We start from the raw sequence: 24,377 nt of genomic DNA, 5'->3' as shown, positions 1-24,377 counted from the left end.
TAACTGCCGGTCAATTTTATCGAATCACAGTGTAGTACCAAATTGGATTATAGGACATCTTTGTGTAATCCTGGATAAAAATCTATATCATACATCATACTTGTGAGAATTTTTTTTTATATTTATAAAGCTAATTCTTGATCTTTTGTGAACCACAAATGTACTGCATTAAGACCCATTGAACTAGAAAACTTAGATCCAACTAGAAAAGTAAGACTCATAGGACTAGAAAACTAAATCCAACTAGAAAACTAAGGGCCAACTACAAAACTAAGACCCATTGAACTAGAAAACTAAGATCCAACTAGAAAAGTAAGACTCATAGGACTAGAAATACTAAGATCCAACTAGAAAAGTAAGACTCATAGGACTAGAAAACTAAGATCCAACTAGAAAACTAAGATCCAACTAGAAAACTAAGACCCATTGAACTAGAAAACTAAGATCCAACTACAAAACTAAGACACATAGGACTAGAAAACAAAGACCCAACTAGAAATCTAAGACCCATTGAACTAGAAAACTAAGATCCAACTAGAAAACTAAGACCCATAGGACTAGAAAACTAAGATCCAACTAGAAATCTAAGACCCATTGAACTAGAAAACTAAGATCCAACTAGAAAACTAAGACCCATAGGACAAGAAAACTAAGATCCAACTAGAAAACTAAGACCCATTGAACTAGAAAACTAAGATCCAACTAGAAAACTAAGACACATAGGACTAGAAAACAAAGACCCAACTAGAAATCTAAGACCCATTGAACTAGAAAACTAAGATCCAACTAGAAAACTAAGACACATAGGACTAGAAAACTAAGATCCAACTAGAAATCTAAGACTCATTGAACTAGAAAACTAATATCAAACTAGAAAACTAAGACACATAGGACTAGAAAACAAAGACCCAACTAGAAAACTAAGACCCATTGAACTAGAAAACAAAGACCCAACTAGAAAACTAAGACACATAAGACTAGAAAACAAAGACCAAACCAGAAAACTAAGACCCATTGAACTAGAAAACTAAGATCCAACTAGAAAACTAAGACCCATAGGACTAGAAAACTAAGATCCAACTAGAAAACTAAGACCCATTGAACTAGAAAACTAAGATCCAACTAGAAAACTAAGACCCATTGAACTAGAAAACAAAGACCCAACTAGAAAACTAAGACCCATTGAACTAGAAAACTAAGATCCAACTAGAAAACTAAGACCCATTGAACTAGAAAACAAAGACCCAACTAGAAAACTAAGACCCATTGAACTAGAAAACAAAGACCCAACTAGAAAACTAAGACCCATAGGACTAGAAAACTAAGATCCAACTAGAAAACTAAGACCCAACTAGAAAACTAAGACCCATTGAACTAGAAAACAAAGACCCAACTAGAAAACTAAGACCCATAGGACTAGAAAACTAAGACCCAACTAGAAAACTAAGACCCATAGGACTATGAAACTAAGACCCAACTATAAACAGAAGAAACATTTTTTTTAATTTGGATTACAAGTTAGTATAAGTGTTCATAGCTTTTCGTCAAAATTTGAGCCTTTAAATCCATGTATGTTCAAAATTATTCGCGTTTGAAAGTTGAATTACGAAACTAAGACCCAACTACAACCTGAAGAAACATTTTTTAAAAACTTGTTTTACTAGGTCGAGGCATAGAATTAGGGGACTAGCCCCTTTAAAGGCAGACTGTGAAATCCTAGTTATCAGGTCAAATGTATTACAGAATATTTGGTAAATTAATCATTTGCCATATTGATTTCTTCAATTTAGTTCGTTCATTCGTATGATATGGCACCTTTACAGGGATGGTTAAAAAGTGTATCGGCAACACTGATAGCATCATTTTGCACCATTCCAGTTCCAAGTCTTCTATTCTCAGCTCTATTTTCAGCAATTTCTATCTAAAATTGTGCTATTTTATAAAGTTTTAGGAAGTGTCGTTCATATTTGAGAGTAGCTAGTTTTTAAATGCTATTTTAGAAAATTTTCAAAATTAAAAAGATAAGCCAACAAAAAAATGAAATAACATAGGCCTACACATATAGAATATGAGAACTTCAAACAAACTTTTTTTTTTTTTAATTATTGTTTATTATTATTATAAACATCAATACAACTTTTTTTTATTTATATTCATACAAACAAAATACAATATACAGTATAACAAGAAATATATTTAAAAACAGATACAGTTTTTACTTGGCATTGGAACTTCTAGAAAAGGATGGATTCGTGGATTTGTATGTGGGTGATTAATATTTTACTTTTTTTGTATGTATCTATGAAGTTGTATATAGATATATTCATTTTGATATTTCATTTTCATTTTTGGTAATTTCAATGTTGGTTTTTCTATTTAGTTTCATTTGGTATTTCACCTCTTACTTCGCTTTGGTAAATAAAGTATTTTGTGGATTTCATTGCTGTCTATGATTTCAAGTAGCTTGCTCCAGAGTAAGAGAGCTTGTTCGAGTATGTACGCATTGAATATATAAATGATCTATTGTTGCTATGGTCAACATTGTTTCAGCTATTTTGAATATGAAAAGTGGTATTGGTATAAATAATTTTATATATATATCTGTTCTGAAAATGTCTAGTTTTTTTTATCCAAACAATAATTATATAAAATTCAAAATATTGAATAAATATCGTTTTCATGTAATGTGATATTCAAGTCATCTTCCCATTTAATAATTGAGTTTGGCTTTATGAATTTAGCATTGATACGTTTTTCGTAGAGGTTTTTGGTTTTATTGTATCATAGGTGGTGTGGTAGAATTTGGTCAAATTGTTTGCGATATCTTCCTTGAGTTGTATAATTTGTAGAGACAGAGATAGAGACAAGAGGTTTATTTTCGTTGTAAGTTTTAATGCGGCACCTGTTTTCTGAAAAGCATTTTTGTAACCTTTTACTATAAGATTTTCAGATTCAGTAAGATTATGTTGTGAGTTCGATATGAAATCCGATATATTGTGAAAATTTTATTTTATTAGGTTTGATATTATGTTATTTGTGGATTTGATATTTATATGTTTAATTCGATAGGCAATTTTACTTTCTACTTCAATTTGTTTATCTATAATTTTGTTGTATATCTCATACTAAATTAAATACATTTGTTTATAAATGGAGATATAAATATTATTGTGTCTTTTTGGAAGTTACTCGATGCCAAAACAAAAGGATTATAAGGTTCTAAACTTGTTTGTAAGTTCGCCATCCAATTTTGATTCCTATTTCTGAGAAGCATTTTTTAAATCCAAAACAGAGATTTGCAAGCCGGATGTTCTCGTAAGTTTAGCATATTTAAGCAACCTTTGAACTTGTTTTGATAGATCTATTTGCTTTTAAATTTGTCTGGGCCATAAAAGTTTTTGAGATTGGATTGAATTAACCTAACATCGAACAACGACTGGGAAAATGAAAAGGGCATAATGAAAAGAAAAAAAAACAATAATTTTTTTTTATGTTTTTATGTATTATTGATACAAAATTGTTTCTTGTACTTACATGGTGATGAGTTGTCTTAAATACATAGAGAATATTAAATGCAATCTAATGTCGGTTTAGAGTAAGCATACCCTGAAACCAAATTAATGCATCACATCATTCTTAAATCATCAGCATGTCCGTCATGCAGGCTTAACATAAGTGTTGGTGAGGGAAATGGTCAGAAAGGGGATATCAGATGAAAGCTATAATGTTGTGTAGGGTAAGCATACTCAGAAACGTCTTTATTCAGTCTTAATCATAACAGTCATGTTAACGGGTCTGAAGAGGGGCGACGGTACTTCATACTCCTAGAATACTCTGAGCCCTATGTTTAATTCTACCCCTAGAACCCAGTACCTAGCTGAGCCCTATTTTTAATTCTACTCCTAGAACCCAGTACCTAGCTGAGCCCTATCTTTAATTCTACTCCTAGCACCTTGCCCCTATCATTAACATTTAAATTGCTAAAATTCCTACTCCTAGCACCTAACTGATTCCTGTCTAACTCTGTAAAGGGACACTACGTCTTAGAATAAACATAAAATTTAAAAATTTAAAACTTAGCCAATGAGTGCATATATTCATCAGTAGATATACCTGGTGTCATAAATAACATAACAGGGTCTTTATATAATCCGATAAATCCAAAAACGTATAAAAAATGCAATTAACTATTGAAAAACACTTAATATTATGATTAAGCGTTTTTCAATAATTACTTAGTTTCACGAATTTTCCAATTTTCTAGATTTTACAGGGATTCTATTGTAACTTTATGACACCAGGTAAGTTCACTGATGAATATTTACTCATATTGAACATTCTTGAGAATTAAATTTTATGTTCATTCTAAGACGTAGTATCACTTTAAAATTTAAATTACTAAAATCCTACTGTTAAGTGTAAAGTAAGTTATAAAAAATATTAGGAAAGATGGAACAAGTTAATGGAAGTCTAAATTATGAAAACATAAAAATCATATTACTCAGTGAAAATCAAAATTATGAAAAATGTTACTCGGTGAAATTTAAAATTATGAAAATGGAAAAATCGTATTACTCGGTGAAATTCAAAATTACGAAAATGGAAAAAGAAACTACTCAAGAAAAATAACAATCGTGATCCGTGATCACGAAAACTAAAATACTTAAAAAAAAATAGCAAATATTACCCCTTTACCTAACAATTAGATATAAGTCCTATCTGTTAAGAATTGGTTACATTCTTCGTTTATTGGGGCCCAATAAACGACCGAGGGAACCATACAAACGACCAAAGGAAGCAGATGAGCGTCAAAGGGAAAGAGATGGAATTTTAAAATAAAAGATTCTAATAGTTTCGGGAATTTCGGGGTTAACATTTGGGGTTTGAGTTATTATTAGTATTTGGCCACCACCGCAACAGTGCATGGAAAAATGAGAAAGGAAAGAGTTAAAGATTGGGGGGCTCATCCCACTTCTGAAGGTAGTTACAATAGCAGCTTATGTATTAACAACGGTTCTCAACCTAACCCTAATATACTGGAACATATTTGTTATGATTTCCATAAATTTTAATGTTCCTGTAGGAAGCAGTGTTATTCTTATATTTTTCAGATTTTTCAGATTATGGATTTTCATTTCATAAACTCAAGTTATATTGTATTTAAACTAATTGCACAAACAATACTCTCTCACTATACGACAAACCTACACGTCTGTAATTGCTAACTATTCTCAAAAATACTCGACTCCAATTAAAACTTTCTAAAATAGCCTCTATAATAGCTAGCTATTCTCATAAATAACCGACACTAAATACAACTTTCTAAAATAGCGCAATTTAAGCTAGAAATAGCTGAAAATAGACTTGAAAATGAAAAAAAAATTGTCCAAACTTCCGATTCGGATATTTCAAGCTAATATTTTTCTATTTAGAAAAAGAATGAAATTAAGTCCTACCATATTCTTTTGTCTAAAATAGAGGCTATTTTAAGAATATTCTTGAGCTATTCTATTCTATTATAAGTGATTCTGCATCTACGTCTACAATTTCCATACCACTGCAATTTCTAATTTAATAATCCAAATAAGATTCCCGTAAATCATTTTAAGTCGTAGCATCGGTAACATCGGCTCGGATAATTGAATAAATCAATACCCCAATTTATCATGTAGACATTGACTATAATTATAGCCTTATGGTCCGTTTTCTTCAACTAATATGCGGAAAAGAAAAGCCAGACTTATCATTTTACTGGTGTCTAGGATAATTTTAAAGTAAGTGGATTATTTCCCATATAGTGAGCTCTCGCAGGCGGAGGTGCAAATAGTTGTATATTCACGTGATATTATGTAATTGTAAACAAACCTTGTGACTTTATAGTTGAATTCACAAGGAAACTTTAATATTTAGAATTAAAAGTCAACTTGCTTCCTGTCACACGAGACTTAACCGATTTAATTAATTAGAAACGGCCGTAAAGTTCCTGGGTATGAAGTTATTTTGTATTTAATATAATGAAAAAATTCTTATGGATTACAATTACTAACTTTATTTAAGCGACGCTTCGACCAGTGTTCTCAGGTCTTTATCAAGCAATGAATAATATTACAAAGATTAACAAAAGAGAAAACAACATTTGTAAATGAAGTTTGTAAATACAGCTATTTGATTGTATTGTATGCTACTGATTACATGATATGGCAATTCTTAATGAATGAAAGTACAGAAATTTAAGGCATATAAAAAAAGTTCAGAAATACATTGCATCAAAATGTTTTCATAGGTTTTTACTGCCTTTTTCAACGGTTCAGACGCAGAAACCACAACATTCGCCAATAGTTGTCTTCTGTGGCTTAATTATTATTAAAGTATGATTAAATTGTGTATAGGGCTGGCTATCTATTACTAGTGATCATTGAAGACAGGCTATCGATCAATAATCTATTAATAATCGAAATATCTCTGTGCCCTGTAAATACCAAATAAAAAATATGCCAATCATGTCATATCATGTTATGTCCTTCAAATTTAATAATATAAATATATTGATTTGAATGATTATTATACTTTATTGTGGGTAGGCTAAATTATGTGCTGAAGGTAAACTTTGAGGAAGAGTTTAATACTGACTGATACGACGACTCATTGAAATTTTAAAATCATTGAGATGATAATCGATTATTTCAATTATTTTCCTAGCCCTAATTTGATACCAAGTTATTCATTCAAATGTAATTTTATGCAATCATAATTGAATTTCAGGTATTAATTAGAACATCTTTAATATTTTCATCTGCTGTCAGTAAAATATATCTTCTAAATCTATGTACAGTGACTAAGCACATTGTCTGTAGGTCAAGTTGTTATCTTATGGTCATATGTATGTAGGTTGTTGAGCAGACCAAACAGTTGATAATCATATGTGATTACAGGTACATCATTTTATCCAATTGGCCATATAGCATTATATTTATTATCTGCATTGTATACTTAAACAAAATCATCATGGTGTTCTCAGATGGGTTAGCTGTTAGCACATAACAATGGGTTGGAAAATTACATTGGTGATGTGCTGGTAATGCAACACTTATTTAAAATAAGTAGACCTAGTATAGTGTGATTGTCCTGGTCAAAATGACCTCCTTTTACACTGCTTCAGGTATCTTTTCTTGATACTTATGATCTTAACTATATGCAGAAAACTCAATATTTATTTCATGTGGATCAGGGTTAGAACATGAGTTGATGTAGGTCAAGGTTTCACCTCGTCAGTGAGTCATGTTGGAGATGCAAAGAAGGAAGTGAGGTGTTATGCTGTTGCATGACAAATATACTTGGTGAGTTGGAAATCAAAAGATTATGTGAGTTTTTTTTTTAGAAAATGATTCCTCTCTGACTTTTATTTTGTGAAGTAATATATCTAACCTTTTGTTCATAAGTGTCAAATAAGTGGGGGAAATAGGAGGTGAAATGAATATAGTATTCATATCAAATTTTGATTTACAAAGTAAACAGTAAACCAACTTCATATACAGTATTACTGCAGAAAGGATGTTCAATTTGATTTTTCTCATTCTTCCCGCTTTGTTACCAGCAGCCATTTCACCATGGTTTAATCTAGAGCATACTTCAAGGGATATAATTCTTACAGATAAGATATTAACACATTTTTATAAAGTTATAACTTAGTGATCAAAATATTTATTATTGATTTTAGCTGAGACTAGTTTAAAGGAATATTTCTCTTCTTATACAATTTTCAAATATTAGAGATTTCAAAAGACAGAAGGCTGCCAAAACAAAAATTACTGGTTGCCATAGCCAAAAGGAAAAAATCTAAGTCTAAGTATGTGTTTTTTTTTAGTTCAAACATTTTAACCCCTATACAAAATCAGAAAAATATTTAATATGAGTTATTGACTTTATTCTTGAAAACGTATTCAAGTTTAGCTCGTAAACAATCAAGAAGGCACAATTCTTGATGCAGTTCGACAAATCTTGGTGTGATTGTTTGTAATCACCCAAGAACGAATCCTATTGAAAATCAAAAGAATCAAAAAATATTTAGTGTGAGATATGGAATAACAACATAAACAAATAGATGAGAACATCCATACCTCCGTGTCTTTAAATTTTATACGCCCAGATGAAAAATTTTGCACCCAAGTCCGTCTACAATTACACTCTACAATTTTTGATGGATTTTGACAAATCTTGGTGTGTTTATTATCACCCAAGAATGAACTCTATTGAAAGTCAGAAACACTGAAAAAATATGTGGTATGAGCACTAGTTCTTGAAAATGTGTTTGCAATTTTCAGCTCGTTCATACTCTAGAAGATACAATTCGTGGTGGATTTTGATGAAACTTGGTGTGAGATTTTGTAATCACTCCAGGATGAACCCTTTTGAAAATCAGATAAATTGAAATATATTTAATGAGTTATTTCCCTTGTTGTTGGAAACACATTCAATTTTTTAGCTTGTAAACACAATAGAAGGCACACTTCTCGATGGATTATGATGAAACTTGGTGAAGTTGTTTATTATCAAACATTGAAACTGCAGAAATTCAGGTTCAACAGTAAGAAAAGAAAGAAAGAAAGAAACAGCTATATTTTACAAGGATAACAACTTAGGTTCACAGTTAAAGATTCTTTCTACCATCTGATCCTTGTTTCAAAGCTCTTGGCATTGATCTTTCCCGGATTATCAGTACCCATTTACAACTGGGTCGACTGGAATTATGAGTTAAGATGACTTCTTCAAGATCATCAGATTTCACACACTTGATTGAGATCGGAACCCACAGCCACCATTAATTGACATAAGGAAGCAAATGTAAAGAACCCATGCTCTAACCAACTGTGCTAGTGAACTTAATTGATGTGTTTATCTCATCATGATAAAAACTGTATTTGTAAATGTCAGTCCTATCTGAAGGACTTCAATACTGAGATGTTTTTCAGGAATGTTATCTTTAAATGTAAACAATTAATTTGATTGGATGATCTTGTTTATTTTTCTAGGGTAGATATAAAAGAGGATCACCATGTCTGGACAGAACAGTTCTGTGGAGAGACAACCTCTGTTGTCACCAGCCACTATCACAATGAACGACCAACAGAAATCTTCCAATGTTTATGATAATCCAGGATATACTGGATCTAATGATATTGTCAAACATAAAGGATTTGAGAAATCTAAAGGAGTAACAAGTAGTAAAATATTAGTAGTCGCTAGTATTTTAGTCACTGAATTATGTGAACGATTGACTTTCTATAGTGTATCAGCTAATATGGTGTTATATTGTACTAGTGTGTTAAAATATTCAGATCCTGATGCTACTTCTATTAGTTTAGTTTTCTCAGGTTTGTATAAAATTACTTGGTGCAAATGATCTTTCTGAGAAATCTGTAATCATTAGATTTGACTAGATGCTTCCCAATCTATAAGCTTCATGCTAAAATAACTGACGATTTTGTTAAGTAAAAATCTTATCTAATGCATGGAAAAATCAAGAGTAAAAGTTGTATACTGGTAGACCCCTTTCAAAAAGAAGTGCCTGCTTCACTTGCAACACTCATCACTACTATTATTTCAACATTATGAAAATCTTTATTTTGTTAGAGATCTGTGTAAATTCAATAACACTTCTGGTAGTATCACTAATGGGAATTGGCATGCTCATCATGTCAGAACAGCTGATGTAATGCAATAGTATGAATGTAATTGCAAACTTTACATCTCTTATTAAGGTCCCACTTAACTATAAATGATTTTGATAATTATTTGAAAGTCATCTTACCAGGATGTACTAGTTTGTTATCTAGTGAAATACAGTGCTTTATTTTATAGATAAAATATATCATATTCTTCATATTGACAACTTTACAATTTATATCTGATATCTTCTAGATAAACTAGCTTATTTATTTATTTAGTCACTTTTTTATTGAAATGTACAGGGGCGTGTATATAGAGCTTTAGGTGGGGGCCACATTATTGTCGAGGGGGGCAATAGCACAAGGTATTTTGGAACTCAATGGTTTGACATTTGAAACTGGGGGGCGGGGGGGTTGCCAAACGCTGTGGTAGCCAGATAAAACACCACCGACTTTAACTTTGCTCTGTGTACTTTACCTTTCAAATAAGACTACTAAATCAACCTTGTTACATGATTGGTTAGTTGGTAAAATTCTTAAAGGTTTGATATTAGAAATATGTTTCGAAAGTCATAGGACATGGTAGTTATCAACACTGTATCTTATATCCTACTTTGATATTATTTGTATTTTCAGGCACAGTATATTTGCTACCAATTATAGGAGGTTATATAGCAGATTCTATGGCTGGAAGGTTTAATACCATATTTGGTGCTGGATTGATCTATCTTCTGGGTAAGTTTTAATATTGATAATTACCAGTATTATATCTTTGGTATATATCACTGGCATTGATCAGAATAAACAAATTATATCACCCATTGGCAAATAATGGACTTATATTTTTCTTATGTACCTTTTAGAAATTCCATTGGCTATATATGTAGGCCTACATCGTAGCTTGCTCAACCAGAAGTGCTGTATAACCCAAAAAGCATTTGGTCCAAACTCCAAATACTTAGCCAAGTCTTACTACAATTTACAACATAAAACAATATTTAGTACAGATTCAAAGATCAGCTCAGACATTTTGTTTCTGGTTCATGTGGTGAGTTCCAAGACAATTCCCATCATAGTATAAAATAAAAAAGGGTATAAAATATTTTAAATTTTATTTCAGGTTTATTTTTGATCCCAGCGTCTGCTGTAGATTATTCCAGTATATTTGGTACAGATGAAGATGGAGCTAGATATGATTTAACTGTGGTAAGCCAGGAAATCAATATTTTATTTCTTTACAAACAAATTTTAAGTCAGTCCTACTAAGATTTCTTCATTTTTCAGCATTTATTTCATCAATGTTCTACTTATGCTATTCTTATAGTACATTTCTGTATTCAGGAAGGTAGAAGAGCATATTTTCTTGCTGGATTAGTTCTAGTTGGAATTGGTACAGGTGGTATTAAAGCTAACGTTAGTCCTTTTGGTGCTCAACAAGTAGAAGATCTTGGAGAATCTGCTGTTCAATCATTTTTTAATTGGTAAGAAAGTACAAGTAGTCCAATAAATAGGGTAACTGTGAAACATATAGAACTCCAATTCCATTTGATTTGAAAGAAGTAAGATCATCAAACATTAAGATGACATTTATATTCTTAGGACCTACTTCTTGTTTCCATCCTACAAGAAAAACAATTTCAATTATGTAAGATAAAAAGAATGGACCTTATATTTTAGGTTTTATTGGTTTATCAATGCTGGGGCGATGATTGCTTATACTGCTGTAGCTTATGTTCAACAAGAAGTTAGTTTTGCTTGGGGATTTTTTATTCCTCTAGCTAGTATGGTGTTAGCCTTGATTATATTTCTTTCATTTCGTGGTCAATATACTCATTCACCACCTACAGGTATAGTATACAGCATATACATGTATTTATAACTAAAAACAGATAACTAAGTATAATGTGTAAGCATCATATGACGAAGAGAAAAAATATACAAAGTTTGGACTATAGAACTTCCAAATAGAAAGATTTTAGTCCTGTTACTTTGACTTTTATTACTTTATTAGAAGCTTCAGTTCTGTGGATCTTGCCTATAATTTAAACCATCTGAATGAAATGAAATAATGAAGACTGGTAAAATTTCTTTACAGGAAGTGTTTTAACTACAGTATTTAAAGTTTGTCGTCAAAGTTGTAAAAGAAAAGCACCATCAGAAGGTGGAGAGAAGAGATTTTTTGATGGAGCTAGAGATAAATATGGTGGTAGTTTTAGTGACTATATAGTAGATGGTATTATTTGTGTTTTGCGCGTTGTTCCTATATTTTCTATGTTAATTATCTATTGGGCTATATATTCACAGGTAAGTACTCTGATTTCATATTATATTTAAGATTTCTAATAATGCCCACCCAAGATAGGTCAACTTTATCCAAATACAGTCACTTTAGTTTAATTTTTAAATGAAATATGAGGATTTACCAAATTAGATATTTAAAACGCATTCTATTGATCAAAGCCTGCTTGATCTATTACTTTGAGGCATGTGAAAGAAATAACTTGTAAAGCAAATTATAAGAAACACCTGAAAGCCAGCAAGAGTAATAAGTGATTTATTCTAGGAAATATCTTATATTTGTGTAAATTTTAGATGCAGTCAACATTTTTTCTTCAAGCTGAAAGAATGGATGTTCGTGTTGGTGGAAAACCCATACCAGCTGCCATGTTGAATGTGTTTAATACGATTATTATTATTATTTTAATACCACTGGTAGATAGGGGTATTTACCCACTTTTCCAGAAATGTGGCAAACAAATAACCCATTTACAGAGAATGGGTGTGTATTGATATTTATATCTTATGTGATTTCAGCCATTTTAATCATTTACAAAATCGAGCAATGCAATGATCGTAGTTAAAAATACCTGATATTAAAGAGAATAACCTATATATTTAAGTATTATCAATGGACTTTCTAAGGCACATTATTAAAATTAACTACTCAAAAATAAAAGATAACTTGCCAGGCAAGTTAACATATGCCCACTGGCAGCTGTCAAAAATGATAAAACAGTCTTTAGTAAATAAAGTATGAATTTTGTCATATTAAAGAAATTTTTTTAGTTTGAATTCAATGATATATTTATTTACTGCCAGTTATTTAGGCTGAGTGATTCCACCAAATTTTTTAAAATCAATTTCAATAACCCAAATACATCAAATTATCTCATCAATATACAAGATCACACCATGTTGTATTAAAATCAATTGAAAACTGTAGTCTGTATTGTGTTCACAAAAAAAATTTTGACACGTTTTTCCTAAGTCAAGGGCAATAACTCAAAAACCGTTCATCGAAAGATCATCAAATTCGAATTTTACCAAGATCAAATCAATATAAATAACACCGAATTTCATTAAAATCAGCTGAGAAACTGTGTCTCTATAGTGTTCACTAACAAATGTTGACGCGTTTTTCATAAGTCAAGAGGAATAACTCAAAAACCATTCACCGATAGATCGTCAAATTTGAACTCGACTAAGATCTCATCAATATTTATGATCACACCAAATTTCATTAAAACCTCCAAATAATGCAAAGATGGTGTTCAAAATCTTGAATCACTCAATCACCTTCAGTTGATCTGAAAAGAAAAAATGTGTCTAGTATCAGGAAATATTGAAAGTTTTATAGCTGTGGATTACTCCAAGTCAGCCTACAAACTTTTCAGCCCCACCTTGTATCTGTCTAGATTTACAAGACATGTACAGAAAATATCTCTGTTATTGTTGCAGGAATTGGTATGATATTAGCTGCTTTGTCTGTAACTGTGGCAGGAATCGTAGAAATATATAGAAAGAAAGATTTAGAAACTAATGGAGGATTTATTCAAGAATTAGCTGATAAGAATTTTAATGCGTCTACTTTAAGTGTATTCATACAAGTACCACAATTTGCTTTAGTTGGTGCTAGTGAAGTGTTTGCTAGTGTTTCAGGTCAGTTCAAGGGACACTACCAACTTTGGAATAGATTATATCTAGTGACAAAACATATAGTTTTATATTCAACACAATATCTGAATAAGCTTGGAGAGTATCTTTGAAAGTATACCATAAAATACAGATGATACTGTGGTGCTGTTTTTTAGTTGATCAAAAATGCAAGGTTCCTGATAGTGTAAATTTGACTGTTCATTGACTATCTTATGCTTACCTTTGCTTTCAATTTTTGTATTCACAAAATATTAAAAAGTATATTTAATTTTATTACAGGTCTAGAATTTGCATTTACTCAAGCCCCTCAATCCATGCAGGGTTTTTTAACAGGATTATTTTATGTAGCATCAGGATTAGGAAGTTATGTGGCTAATGCTATTATTAAAATTATAGAAGTTTCTACCAAATCAGGTAAGACAATAGTTGGCATTTAGAGCTCAGACTGGCTATCTTTGCTGCAGTAGGGATTGAATCCACAGCACCTACTAATCCAGCAGTCTGTATTAAATTTAGTGACAAAGAACAAAGAGTTATCTGACGCTGTCAGGACAAAATTACTCAGCATATATAGATTATTGTTTACAGACTTTCTGTCCAGGACTGATTGGTTGTATTCACTAGTGTGCAATCCAAGCAAATCACTGCAGTTACTTCCATAATATAATAAAGATAGCTATTGCAGTCAAGGTATATGACTAAGTTCCTTATAGCTTGAAATTGTGAAGGTGCTGTTTAGATGTTTCCATCCACTTTATTTTTCTTTCTAGATCCATGGTTTCCTAAAGATATCAACAATGGTAAAACAGAATATTTATATTTTGTATTAGCTGGTATAATGGGTGTTAATTTTATTGTGTTTGTGATAATAGCAGTTCATTATAAATATCGTGTTCAACAACCTCTAGTATCAATACCTGATGATGCTATAGAAGATATTAATATTACTATTGATGTAAAAGATTTTAAAAATGGAGGACCAACAGACTATAATTCTATCGATGCACAGAATACCAAATTGTGATTGAATATAACTGTGATATAAACAAATATTCCTTGTCAACATTCTGAAGAGTTTAAATACATAATGAATACAGAAACACACAAGTTACAGTCACAAAACACTTATTGGAACCTCATGTTGGCCTTATCTAATTAAACCATAGGCATAATTGTTTCATTGTTAAAATTTGGACCATGTTTACCAGCATAAGTTAAGCATTAATATATTATTATACCGTTCAGTTTGTAAGCATTGGCTTTGATGTAAATTTAGCTGAATGTAATAACAATCTACTCGTGTCTAAAATAAGCAGACTGAAAATATAACATCTTTTTACTTCACATTCCTTCAGATATCATTTGGATATCAAACTTTGTTATCATTCTTTATGCTTTAATAAAGATATTTGTTATTTTTTTTAATAGCTTGTTTGCAAGTTTGTTGACATTTTGTGGGTTTACTAACATAACTTTTTTTATTCATTTTTATATTCTTTGATTTTATATATTACAAAATTGAAATTGAAATTTATATTTTATACAATTTATTGTTGTTATATTTGATAGTTAAGTATTTGATAGAATTGATAATACTGAATAATAAGGTGTATATTGCCCAGTGATATTTATTTTAATTATACATTGATTCAACGAATATCAAAACCAAGAATATAATTCATTTAAAATTTTATTCATCTTTATATGTATTCATGTCAGTCAAGTTGTACATTTTGCTAAGATGATTTTTTTGTTCATTCTGTATTTGATAGTGCTGTATTGATCTGTATGACACTGTTTGATTAAATGAGTCTGTTTTGAAGAGTTTTCACAACCATGAGAATTAGTTAAAATCTGACAATGTGTGTTCAAATAACGGATTGAAATCAACTGCTGAAATTACAGTAACAGCTTTTTAGATGCAATATGAAATGTATTAATAAATGATGATTTGTTGAATTTCACATTAATAATTGTTTTGTCATTATTCTTATTTAAAAAATGTGCTATTTTGTTGTTTTTGTTTTGCTTTTGACTTTTTTTGTAAAGTTAAATTATTTTTTTTAAGGTAGCTTTATATTTCATATTAAAAAGTAAGAAAGGCTTTTTTATGTTAATTTCGATTTTTCAGAACTGTACAGTTGTTGTCTCAGTGTGGTTCTTCTTATGCCTTGAAAATAAATACATAGCCTTATTTTTGTATAATTTGATGAAAATTTGTTTTTATTCAATGTTCCAAGGTTATGTTAACTATTATTCTTAGGTGTTCATGCATTCGTTTTGATTTCACAAGCTGATATTGAATTTCTCTTTCTAACATGTTTCATGTCATTATTTATTTACTAAACAAACATTGTATTAAACATGGGATTCACACCACTCAGAATTCTCCTTATTTCTAAATCCAAATTGGTCATTAAAGAATTCTAATGAGACTAAATCTACATTGGTTATTTAAAAGTTGTAATGAGACTAATACCTCATTACTCATTTAAGTTCTAATGAGACTATGAAAATAGATAATATTGAACTCCTGTTAGTAGATCTCAGCAGTAAGGTAACTAGACTTGAATGTGATAAATCGAGAAAAACCATGAAAGTACTGATAAAAACGTTACTTAAATGCAAGAAACTATTGATAGGCTTGATGAGTTAGTGTGTGTGTAAAAGACAGTCTTAAGTCGAATAACGACAATTTGCAAGAAACTGTGCTCGATCTTCAATGTCGTCCAATGAAAAACATTTTGATATTTTATGGTTTAGTGAAACGCGAAAACGAAGATTGTGAAAAGCTTTTAAGAGAATTTATATACTATGAGTTAGAAATTGACTATGAAATCGAATTTGGAAATGTGCACAGAATTGGTAGATGGAAGGACGGTAGACATAGACCAAAAATAGCTAGATTTATCTACTATGGAGATCACGGTGAGAAATAGTGCTTTTAAACTTAAGAACAGGCCGTGAGGCATTGGTCAACAATTCCCTGCAATCATCGAAGAGAAAAGAAATAAATTATATCCTATCATGAATAAATTTAAGCATGAGGGAAACAAAACGAAATTGGTTAGAGATAAATTATTCATAAATGGTAGGGAATATGTCTCTAACGCAACCGAAACTCCACCGGAGGAAATCCCTATTCATGAGACTAACGTTGCCCCATTCCAATCAAGAACAATGGATTACAGTTTTAACCAACCCAGGCCCTATTATCAAAACGGTAGGAAGAGAGCCCCATAACTCGTCTTCATCCAACGAAGCAACACCAGTTCATAGGAATTCGAGGGGAGTAAAATCTCTGTCATATCCTGGAATGTCGGAAAAGGTCTGTGCGAGAAACTGAAAGACAATGACTTTGTGAATTTCATTAGTAAATATAATCTAATACTATTATATATTATGAATGTTGGAGAAAAGAACATGATGATATTTGTCTAAACAACTATGAAACGGTCTCCTTTCCGAGACTGAGTGGAAGGGGAGGGGGTATTGTGATATTTATTCATGATAGTCTTTCCGAGGCATGCCTTATCGAAAAAACGTTTTATGATACCATAATAGTAGTAAAAGTCTTGATGCCCCTAATCCTATTTTTGTATGCGCATGTTGTTCCCCCTAAAAGTTAGTGTCTTTTACACAAGACTTTCGTGGATCTTTTTATAATTCTAGAAAACCTTGAATACTATAATGAAATTTGTAACTCACCTAAGGCTATCATTTATAAACATGTCGTGCATTTTTTAACTATTCAATTTTATTTGACAAAGAATATTTATCCTAAATTTTGTAAAGAAATTACTAGAATACGCCTATCTAGTCATTCATTGGAAGTAGAAAAAGGTAGATATGAAAAGCGTAAACGAGAGGAAGGTATTTGTAAATTATACTGTAACATCCAAGACATTGAAGATGAATTTCATTTTATCCTTAAATGCCCAAAATTTAATTCACTACCAATATTGTACATAAGAAAATATTATTATAGAAAACCTAGCGTCTTTAAACTTATTGAGTTTCTAAGTGTGCACAACCACTCTGAATTGATAAATCTTGGTAAATTTCTTTTCTATGCAGGAAAACTACGAGATTAACTCTGAATTTTTTTTTATTATTTGATGTCTTTAAGTTAATCTTACTCTCCTAAAACCGTGTTCGTATATTATGTATGTATTGTTTTGTAAAGTATGTATACACATGTATGTTTGTTTTGTATTTTGTACCTGATGAGTCATTGACTCAAAGGAATAAAGAATTGAATTGAGACTAAATCCACATTAGTTATTTAAAAGTTCTAATGAGACTAAATCTGCATTGATCTTTTAAGAATTCTAATGAAACTAAATTCACATTACTCATTTAAGTTCTAATGAGACTAATTCTGAATTGGTCATTTAGGAGTTCTAATGAAACTAAAACCCAATTGGTCAATTTAAGATTTCTAATGAGACTAAATCCACATTGGTCATTAAAGAGTTATAATGAGACTAAGTCTGCATGGGTCTTTTAAGAGTTCTTATAAGACTAAATCCAAATAGGTCATTTAAGAGTTTTAATGAAACTAAATCCAAATGGGTCATTAAAGAATTCTAATGAGGCTAAATCTACATTGGTTATTTAAGAGTTGTAATGAGACTAATACCACATTACTCATTTAAGTTCTAATGAGACTTAATCTACACTGGTCAAATTAAAGAGTGTAAATGATTTATAGAGTTCTAATGAGACTAAAACCACATTGGGCATTTCAAGGGTTCTAATTGTACAATGTAGTTAATTTGGTGGGTTTTTTTTTAGTATGAAGGAAATGGAGTAATATATATTTTACTTGACTTGGGTGCCGACATTAATACATGAGCAAAATACCACATACAAGGAACAACAGCAAAACTCATAATTTTGAAAGAATATGTGTTACATTCTTTCGAAATCAACTTCTTATATTTTTTTGAACTTTTATATAATCTGATTGAAATGAACAATTTCCACCAAAAATCTGTATTGATAAAGATGAATGAAAAAAAAGGCGAGGGAAACAACGGGGAAAAATCGCGAGAAAGCGAGAAAGAAGGAAAAGAAAAGGGCGAGAAATGCTATCGATGATTATATTCCTTTTGTTGTTTGCGGACGATCTATCTTTAGTAGCAGATTCTGAGGGGGGGTAACTCATTATATCCCCTTAATTGTGCGCTCATTATCACTCTAATGAGTGGGATGGAAATAAGAGATTAAATTTTAAAAATCATATTTTGTATTTTATGATATTGTATGTTTATTTATATTATATTTATTGTATATCATTATATATTTTATATTGTACATCTGTTTATAATACTGTAGGCTGAATAAATGATTTGATTTGATTTGAAGGAACTTTTTGGAATGATAAGGAGTAGCAAATAAAGTTTTTAATTCAATCGTATTCATTGCCAGGAAGTTACGTAGCAGATTTTATAATTGGGAGGTTTAATACCATATTTGGTGCTGGATTGATTTATCTTCTAGGTAGGAACCAAACTTTTGGCGCCCACTTAACCCTTGTAGATCAAAGAGAGAAAATACTCTAGCGCCTTTTGTTTTCAACCTTTTTTTTATAAATTTATATGATCTAAAAAATGCAGTAAAGAAAATTTCCGATTTTAACCGATTTTTGGTATTCTTGGTTTGCATGTATATGATTAAAAAAATTAGTTAGAACCTAGGCAGAATGCGACGATTTCGAAATTAAAAACAGATTAAACCCTTATTAATAATAATAACTCTCTAGTTTACATTGGTCAAAATAAGATTTAATGGTAATAATAATTAATATTTCCCGCGATTCGCTAGTAAAGCGGGAAATTATTGTATGTTTGATTTGTTAATGTAGACACGTGATAATTTTTTCAGGTTTCACAGAATGATCTCCTAACCAATATCACAACACTTATGGATGCAAGATTATCGGTTTTCCAACAAAATATACAGGCCTCCCAGAAAGATATTTCAACATTACAGATGAACCGAATTCAAGACACAATATGTGATAAATACTCATTTCAACGGAAGGGTAATGAGAATCAGTATCGACACGAAGCCAAAGTTTTAACAAAGCTGAGAGAAACTCAAGCACAACTTGATGAACCAGGGCTAGACATAGGCGGTTTGGAGGTAGCAAAATCAAAATTAAAAGAAGGTATTGATCTAGTTCTAGAGAGGCAGAAATTGATTAAATTGGCTGACTCTTCTGAATTGGGATGAAAAGTCGTGTCGGAGTACGTCGCAAATCCAATCGCCGAAAACTCAGACGACGAGAAGATTTTTAGAGCTCAAGCACGTGCTGAAAGAAAATGCAAGGCTGAAAAATTGAAGAAGAGGGCAACACAAATACCCCTTATCAACGAAAAGATAGAGAGAAATCATCGACCACAGCCGTTAAACCTGGTAGATGTTTTAGTTGCGGGAAATATGGTCACTGGGCGGACAATTGTTCTGAGAATAAAGAGAAGAAGTTAAGTACAATTTACCCTTTTGAATGTTTGAAAACTAAAGCTAATATTGAGCCAAGCACGCTCTTTATTCAAAACGAGGCTATCATTAACGGCATTATACCGTTACTTAATGTCGATAGTTTTAACGGTTCACTCAGTCATAACACTGCAGAGGTTTTGACACCGATTGGTAGGTTGAGAACATATAGGCGAATGGCAGTCTATAACTGACAATATTTACATTCTCGACGTCATCTGCAACGGATACAAAATTCCGTTTAAAACAGAACCAAATGATATTTGTATTAAGAATAATAAATTGGCACTTGATAACAGTGAATTCGTTCAATCAGAAATTAAAGCGTTGTTAGAAAAGAGGCTTGTAACAGAGGTTCAAACAAAGCCAAAAATTGTTAACCCTTTAACGGTTGCATCTAATAAACGGAAGTTGGGATTAGTGTTAGATTGTAGACACATCAATCCACATCTTTTCAAATATCGTTTTAAATATGAGGATTCAAAATTGGCAATTTATTTATTAAAGGAGATTATCTCTTTTCCTTTGATATCTGCTTATCATCATTTAGAAATTTTTGAATTACATAAACAGTATTTAGGTTTCTAGTGGATTTTCGAAGGAACGACAAAGTATTTTATTTACAATGTCTTACCATTCGGTATTTCAACAGCTGGTTATATTTTCACTAAAGTTTTGGGAGAGGTCGTTAAACATTTTAGATCGAAATGAAATAAACTCATCATGTTTCTTGATGACGGATTAGGTGGAGAATCAAATTTAGAAAAATGCCATGACTTGAGTCTCGAAGTCAGGAGTAAGCTTGATCAGTAAGGCTTTTTAATCGCACATGAAAAGTGCATTTGGTTTCCTTGTCAAAAGATTCAGTTGTTGGGTTATATTTGGGACACAGAATTGGGCCGAATTTTCGTATCAGCTCACCGTCCAAATTTGAGCCTTCAAATCCATGTGTGTCCAGAATTATCTGCGTCTGAATATTAAAATAACGATTCGTCAATTTAAGATAGTCTGTGATATATAGAGAAGACATTTATAGAAATAGTGAGTAAAATTTCTAGTTCGATGTATTATTTGTGAATTTCTAGTATTTCTGAATACCATTTACATATATTCAAGACTAAAATCAACCCCCCAAAATCTACCGGAAGATGCCAGATTTGTTTAATGTCTTACGCGATTTGGAGGTTTTATTTGTCAGTGTCGCAAGGTATGTATCTTTGTTTCTTCAGTTGTTTCCTAGATCCATGGTTTCCTAAAGATATCAACAATGGTAAAACAGAATAATTATATTTTGTATTAGCTGGTATAATGGGTGTTAATTTTATTGTGTTTGTGATAATAGCAGTTCATTATAAATATCGTGTTCAACAACCTCTAGTATCAATACCTGATGATGCTATAGAAGATATTAATATTACTATTGATGTAAAAGATTTTAAAAATGGAGGACCAACAGACTATAATTCTATCGATGCACGGAATACCAAATTGTAATGTTATAAACAATGTTTTCAAAAAATTGATATTTTTGTGTCCAATTTTAGTGTAATTATTTGAATTTCTGAAAAGTACGAAACCTGAATAATATCTGCATGGTTTAGGAAATTCCTGGATAGCTGACTTTATTACTGTTTCTCATATATAAAAAATCTTGTGTCCTATATCTGCCATTTAAATATCAATTTGTTCATAATAATATTAGCCTACATTCAACTGAAATGTTTGTTATTACTTATTTTTTTTTAAGGGAAAACGTTAAATGTGTTATGAAATAAAATAATAAATAATAACAATCTAATGGGAATTTGGCTGCATAACATTCATCATCTGATTTAATTTAATACTTAATTTTCTCTATACAGAGAGAATTAGATTTGAGTTGAAAAACTGTCCCAACTCTACCAAAAGTTATAATGGAAACTTATATCTTAACACAATGATATGCTTTAGTTCATATTGACCAGTCTGGTTTAAAGGAATCTCATCGTTAATCAGTAAAACATTTTGATTTGGTTTTTATCAATACCACTGTTTATTTGTCTATAAATACAACCTGTATGTATCACCTATGTAATTTTCATTTTTGAATTGAAAGACCTATTCTCATTATAGTTAATAGGTTTCTAGTTGAATGTTCATGACTTAAAGCTCTATTGCTCTTTCTTGAGTTAATCTGAGGTTGATCTCTAGCAATTATCTAGTGTCCATTTATTTCTATTAAAGGGTTAGAATACTAATAAAGACTATAAATACCGAGTTTGAACTTTATATCAATGCCAACAATCATCTTCTGGAATTAAATTCAACAGAATTAAGGCAGTTTAGTTAAGGTATAGGATTTAGAGTGTAATGAAATGGTGTTATGTCATACTTTAGTACTAGTAATACTCCCAAGTCATTTAAAGTGTACTTTGCATCAAAGAAAATCCATATAAGGTCTGTACAAGTAGACATCCTTTTTTATAAAAAAAATTAACTAAAAAATCTAGTTAGTTAGACCTTGTCTCTACTGTGTAAATGTGTTACTACAGAAACATTGCAACACTACAACACTAGCTTGGAAATGGGACTTAATTAGATTAAGATGAGCAAAGCAGGAAGGTACTGAATAAAATTTTGAAATCACCAAATAGTGCAGTCTCATCTCAAGTCAACTGACAATGGTTATCTTTTGGATAACTTGGAAATGTGGGTTTTATTTCCAATATCAGGAATATCAAACTGGCCTGAAATCTCATTGGCTTACAAACAGGGACAATGAAACTATGCTTTGTCAAGTGGGAGTTAATATTATAAAATCATTAACAAGTGAAATGTGATAAGCTGTCAGTAAATAGTAGTATTAGAAATGGTATGAAAACTAAACTTTCTCATCATTACAGTATATTATAGCTTAATGTATCATATAATCAAACTATTTCCACCTTATAAATTTAACTTTCATTTCTGTCACTAACTTTTTAGGTGATATCCATAATTTGAAGTGGGTGTCTGCAAATGAAATTTTTATTAAATATGAATTTTGGGTTTTGATTTTTTGTAATTTGAATTTAAATATCAAAGTTTAAATTTCATCAAATATCATACTCATATTGATCCTGATTGATAATTTAACTTTACAATGTATTGTTCAAAAGTAATCAAACTAGCTATAGTCAAGACATTTAGTGACAAATTGTGTTTGGACTACTATGGTCATCATATCCAGTAGAAATTGGTTTACATATTTTAGACTTATCTATATACCACATAAAACATTGTCTTGTATCCTATGACATCAGTCATAGTGTGTGCATTAAACAAATAGGGCTTTAGAAATACTTACAAACAGGATTATGAGCTAAATGTATTCAGGGACAGTTAAATAACAAAACAAGAACTTCAACAACTTCAAGATTATATTTAATATAAGAGCAGTATATACATATATATTTATTATTTACATGGATATAATTCATTCAGAGTATAAAGATGTAAAAATAGGCATGATTCTTTCTTTTTCCTTTTAATCAAGACTTCATTATTTATTCTGGCATTTCTAGCACTTCTTATATATCTATTATATAATATTTACAATAACATTATATACATAATCAGAACACTGAATGAAAACCTTAATCTTAACTAATTTCTAATCTTTTTACCTTGCAGTTACTGCTACTTGATCAATACTTTAATAAAAGACAAAAAAGTAATAAAATGTAAAAAAAAATAGTAATAAACTGTTTTGATTTTTATGTCTAGACATTTTATGAATTCCAAAATTAAAAATTTTAATTAAATATGTGACAATTATTATTAAAAAAAATCTGTAACTAAAGTTTACCTGAAAGTTTAAGAACAACAGACATAAGATTGAAAATTGGAATGAAATAAATTGATTCAAAGCTAGAGAATCCTCATTTGAATCTCCTTAAAAGTAAGATTTTACCAATAAATTGTAGACAAAGATGTTTCTTTCACTAGGTTTTTGTTTCTCTCAATATTTAGTAGAAATATTAAAGAACAATCAAATACAACTACTGTATAATATCTATTTTAGTATATAAATATAGGCCATCAAACATCATAAAAGCAGCTAACATGTAACCATCATTAATATAGTCTGTAACAAAAATTGATACTCCAGGCATGTATATTTTGGGAAAAGTCAAATCATCCCATACCCGTAATTACATTAGACTGTTCATGTACTTGTTCTCTTAAGATATGTTCTAATCAAGCAACAAGGAATTGTTTCAGTTATTACTTAAATATATAACTAACTGT

At 30.7% G+C, this 24,377-nt stretch overlaps 3 protein-coding genes across 3 annotated transcripts; all 3 read left to right on the top strand.

Moving 5' to 3' along the window:
• Positions 1–872: 872 nt before the first annotated feature.
• LOTGIDRAFT_107149 (hypothetical protein) lies at positions 873–1,031 on the top strand (the record flags this gene model as incomplete). The annotated part of the gene is made up of 1 exon (XM_009063752.1): positions 873–1,031. A coding segment is annotated over one exon (159 nt), but the record flags the coding sequence as incomplete, so codon positions are not given.
• Positions 1,032–9,112: 8,081 nt separating this feature from the next.
• On the top strand, positions 9,113–14,884 carry LOTGIDRAFT_229242 (hypothetical protein; the record flags this gene model as incomplete). The annotated part of the gene is made up of 10 exons (XM_009063751.1): positions 9,113–9,371; positions 10,302–10,400; positions 10,786–10,871; positions 10,950–11,146; positions 11,343–11,512; positions 11,761–11,969; positions 12,258–12,444; positions 13,404–13,604; positions 13,881–14,015; positions 14,372–14,884. The coding sequence occupies 10 exons, from the start codon at positions 9,113–9,115 to the stop codon at positions 14,623–14,625; spliced, it is 1,797 nt and encodes a 598-aa protein (XP_009061999.1). The 3' UTR covers positions 14,626–14,884.
• Positions 14,885–16,917: 2,033 nt separating this feature from the next.
• On the top strand, positions 16,918–19,841 carry LOTGIDRAFT_154529 (hypothetical protein; the record flags this gene model as incomplete). Its single annotated transcript, XM_009063750.1, has 2 exons — positions 16,918–16,929; positions 19,491–19,841. 2 exons carry the CDS (start codon positions 16,918–16,920, stop codon positions 19,839–19,841), a joined length of 363 nt encoding a protein of 120 aa, XP_009061998.1.
• Positions 19,842–24,377: the final 4,536 nt, after the last annotated feature.

This window comes from Lottia gigantea (genome assembly GCF_000327385.1).
Source record: "Lottia gigantea unplaced genomic scaffold LOTGIsca_6, whole genome shotgun sequence".
NCBI lineage: Eukaryota > Metazoa > Mollusca > Gastropoda > Lottiidae > Lottia > Lottia gigantea.
This window is presented reverse-complemented; position numbering and strand designations above follow the sequence as displayed.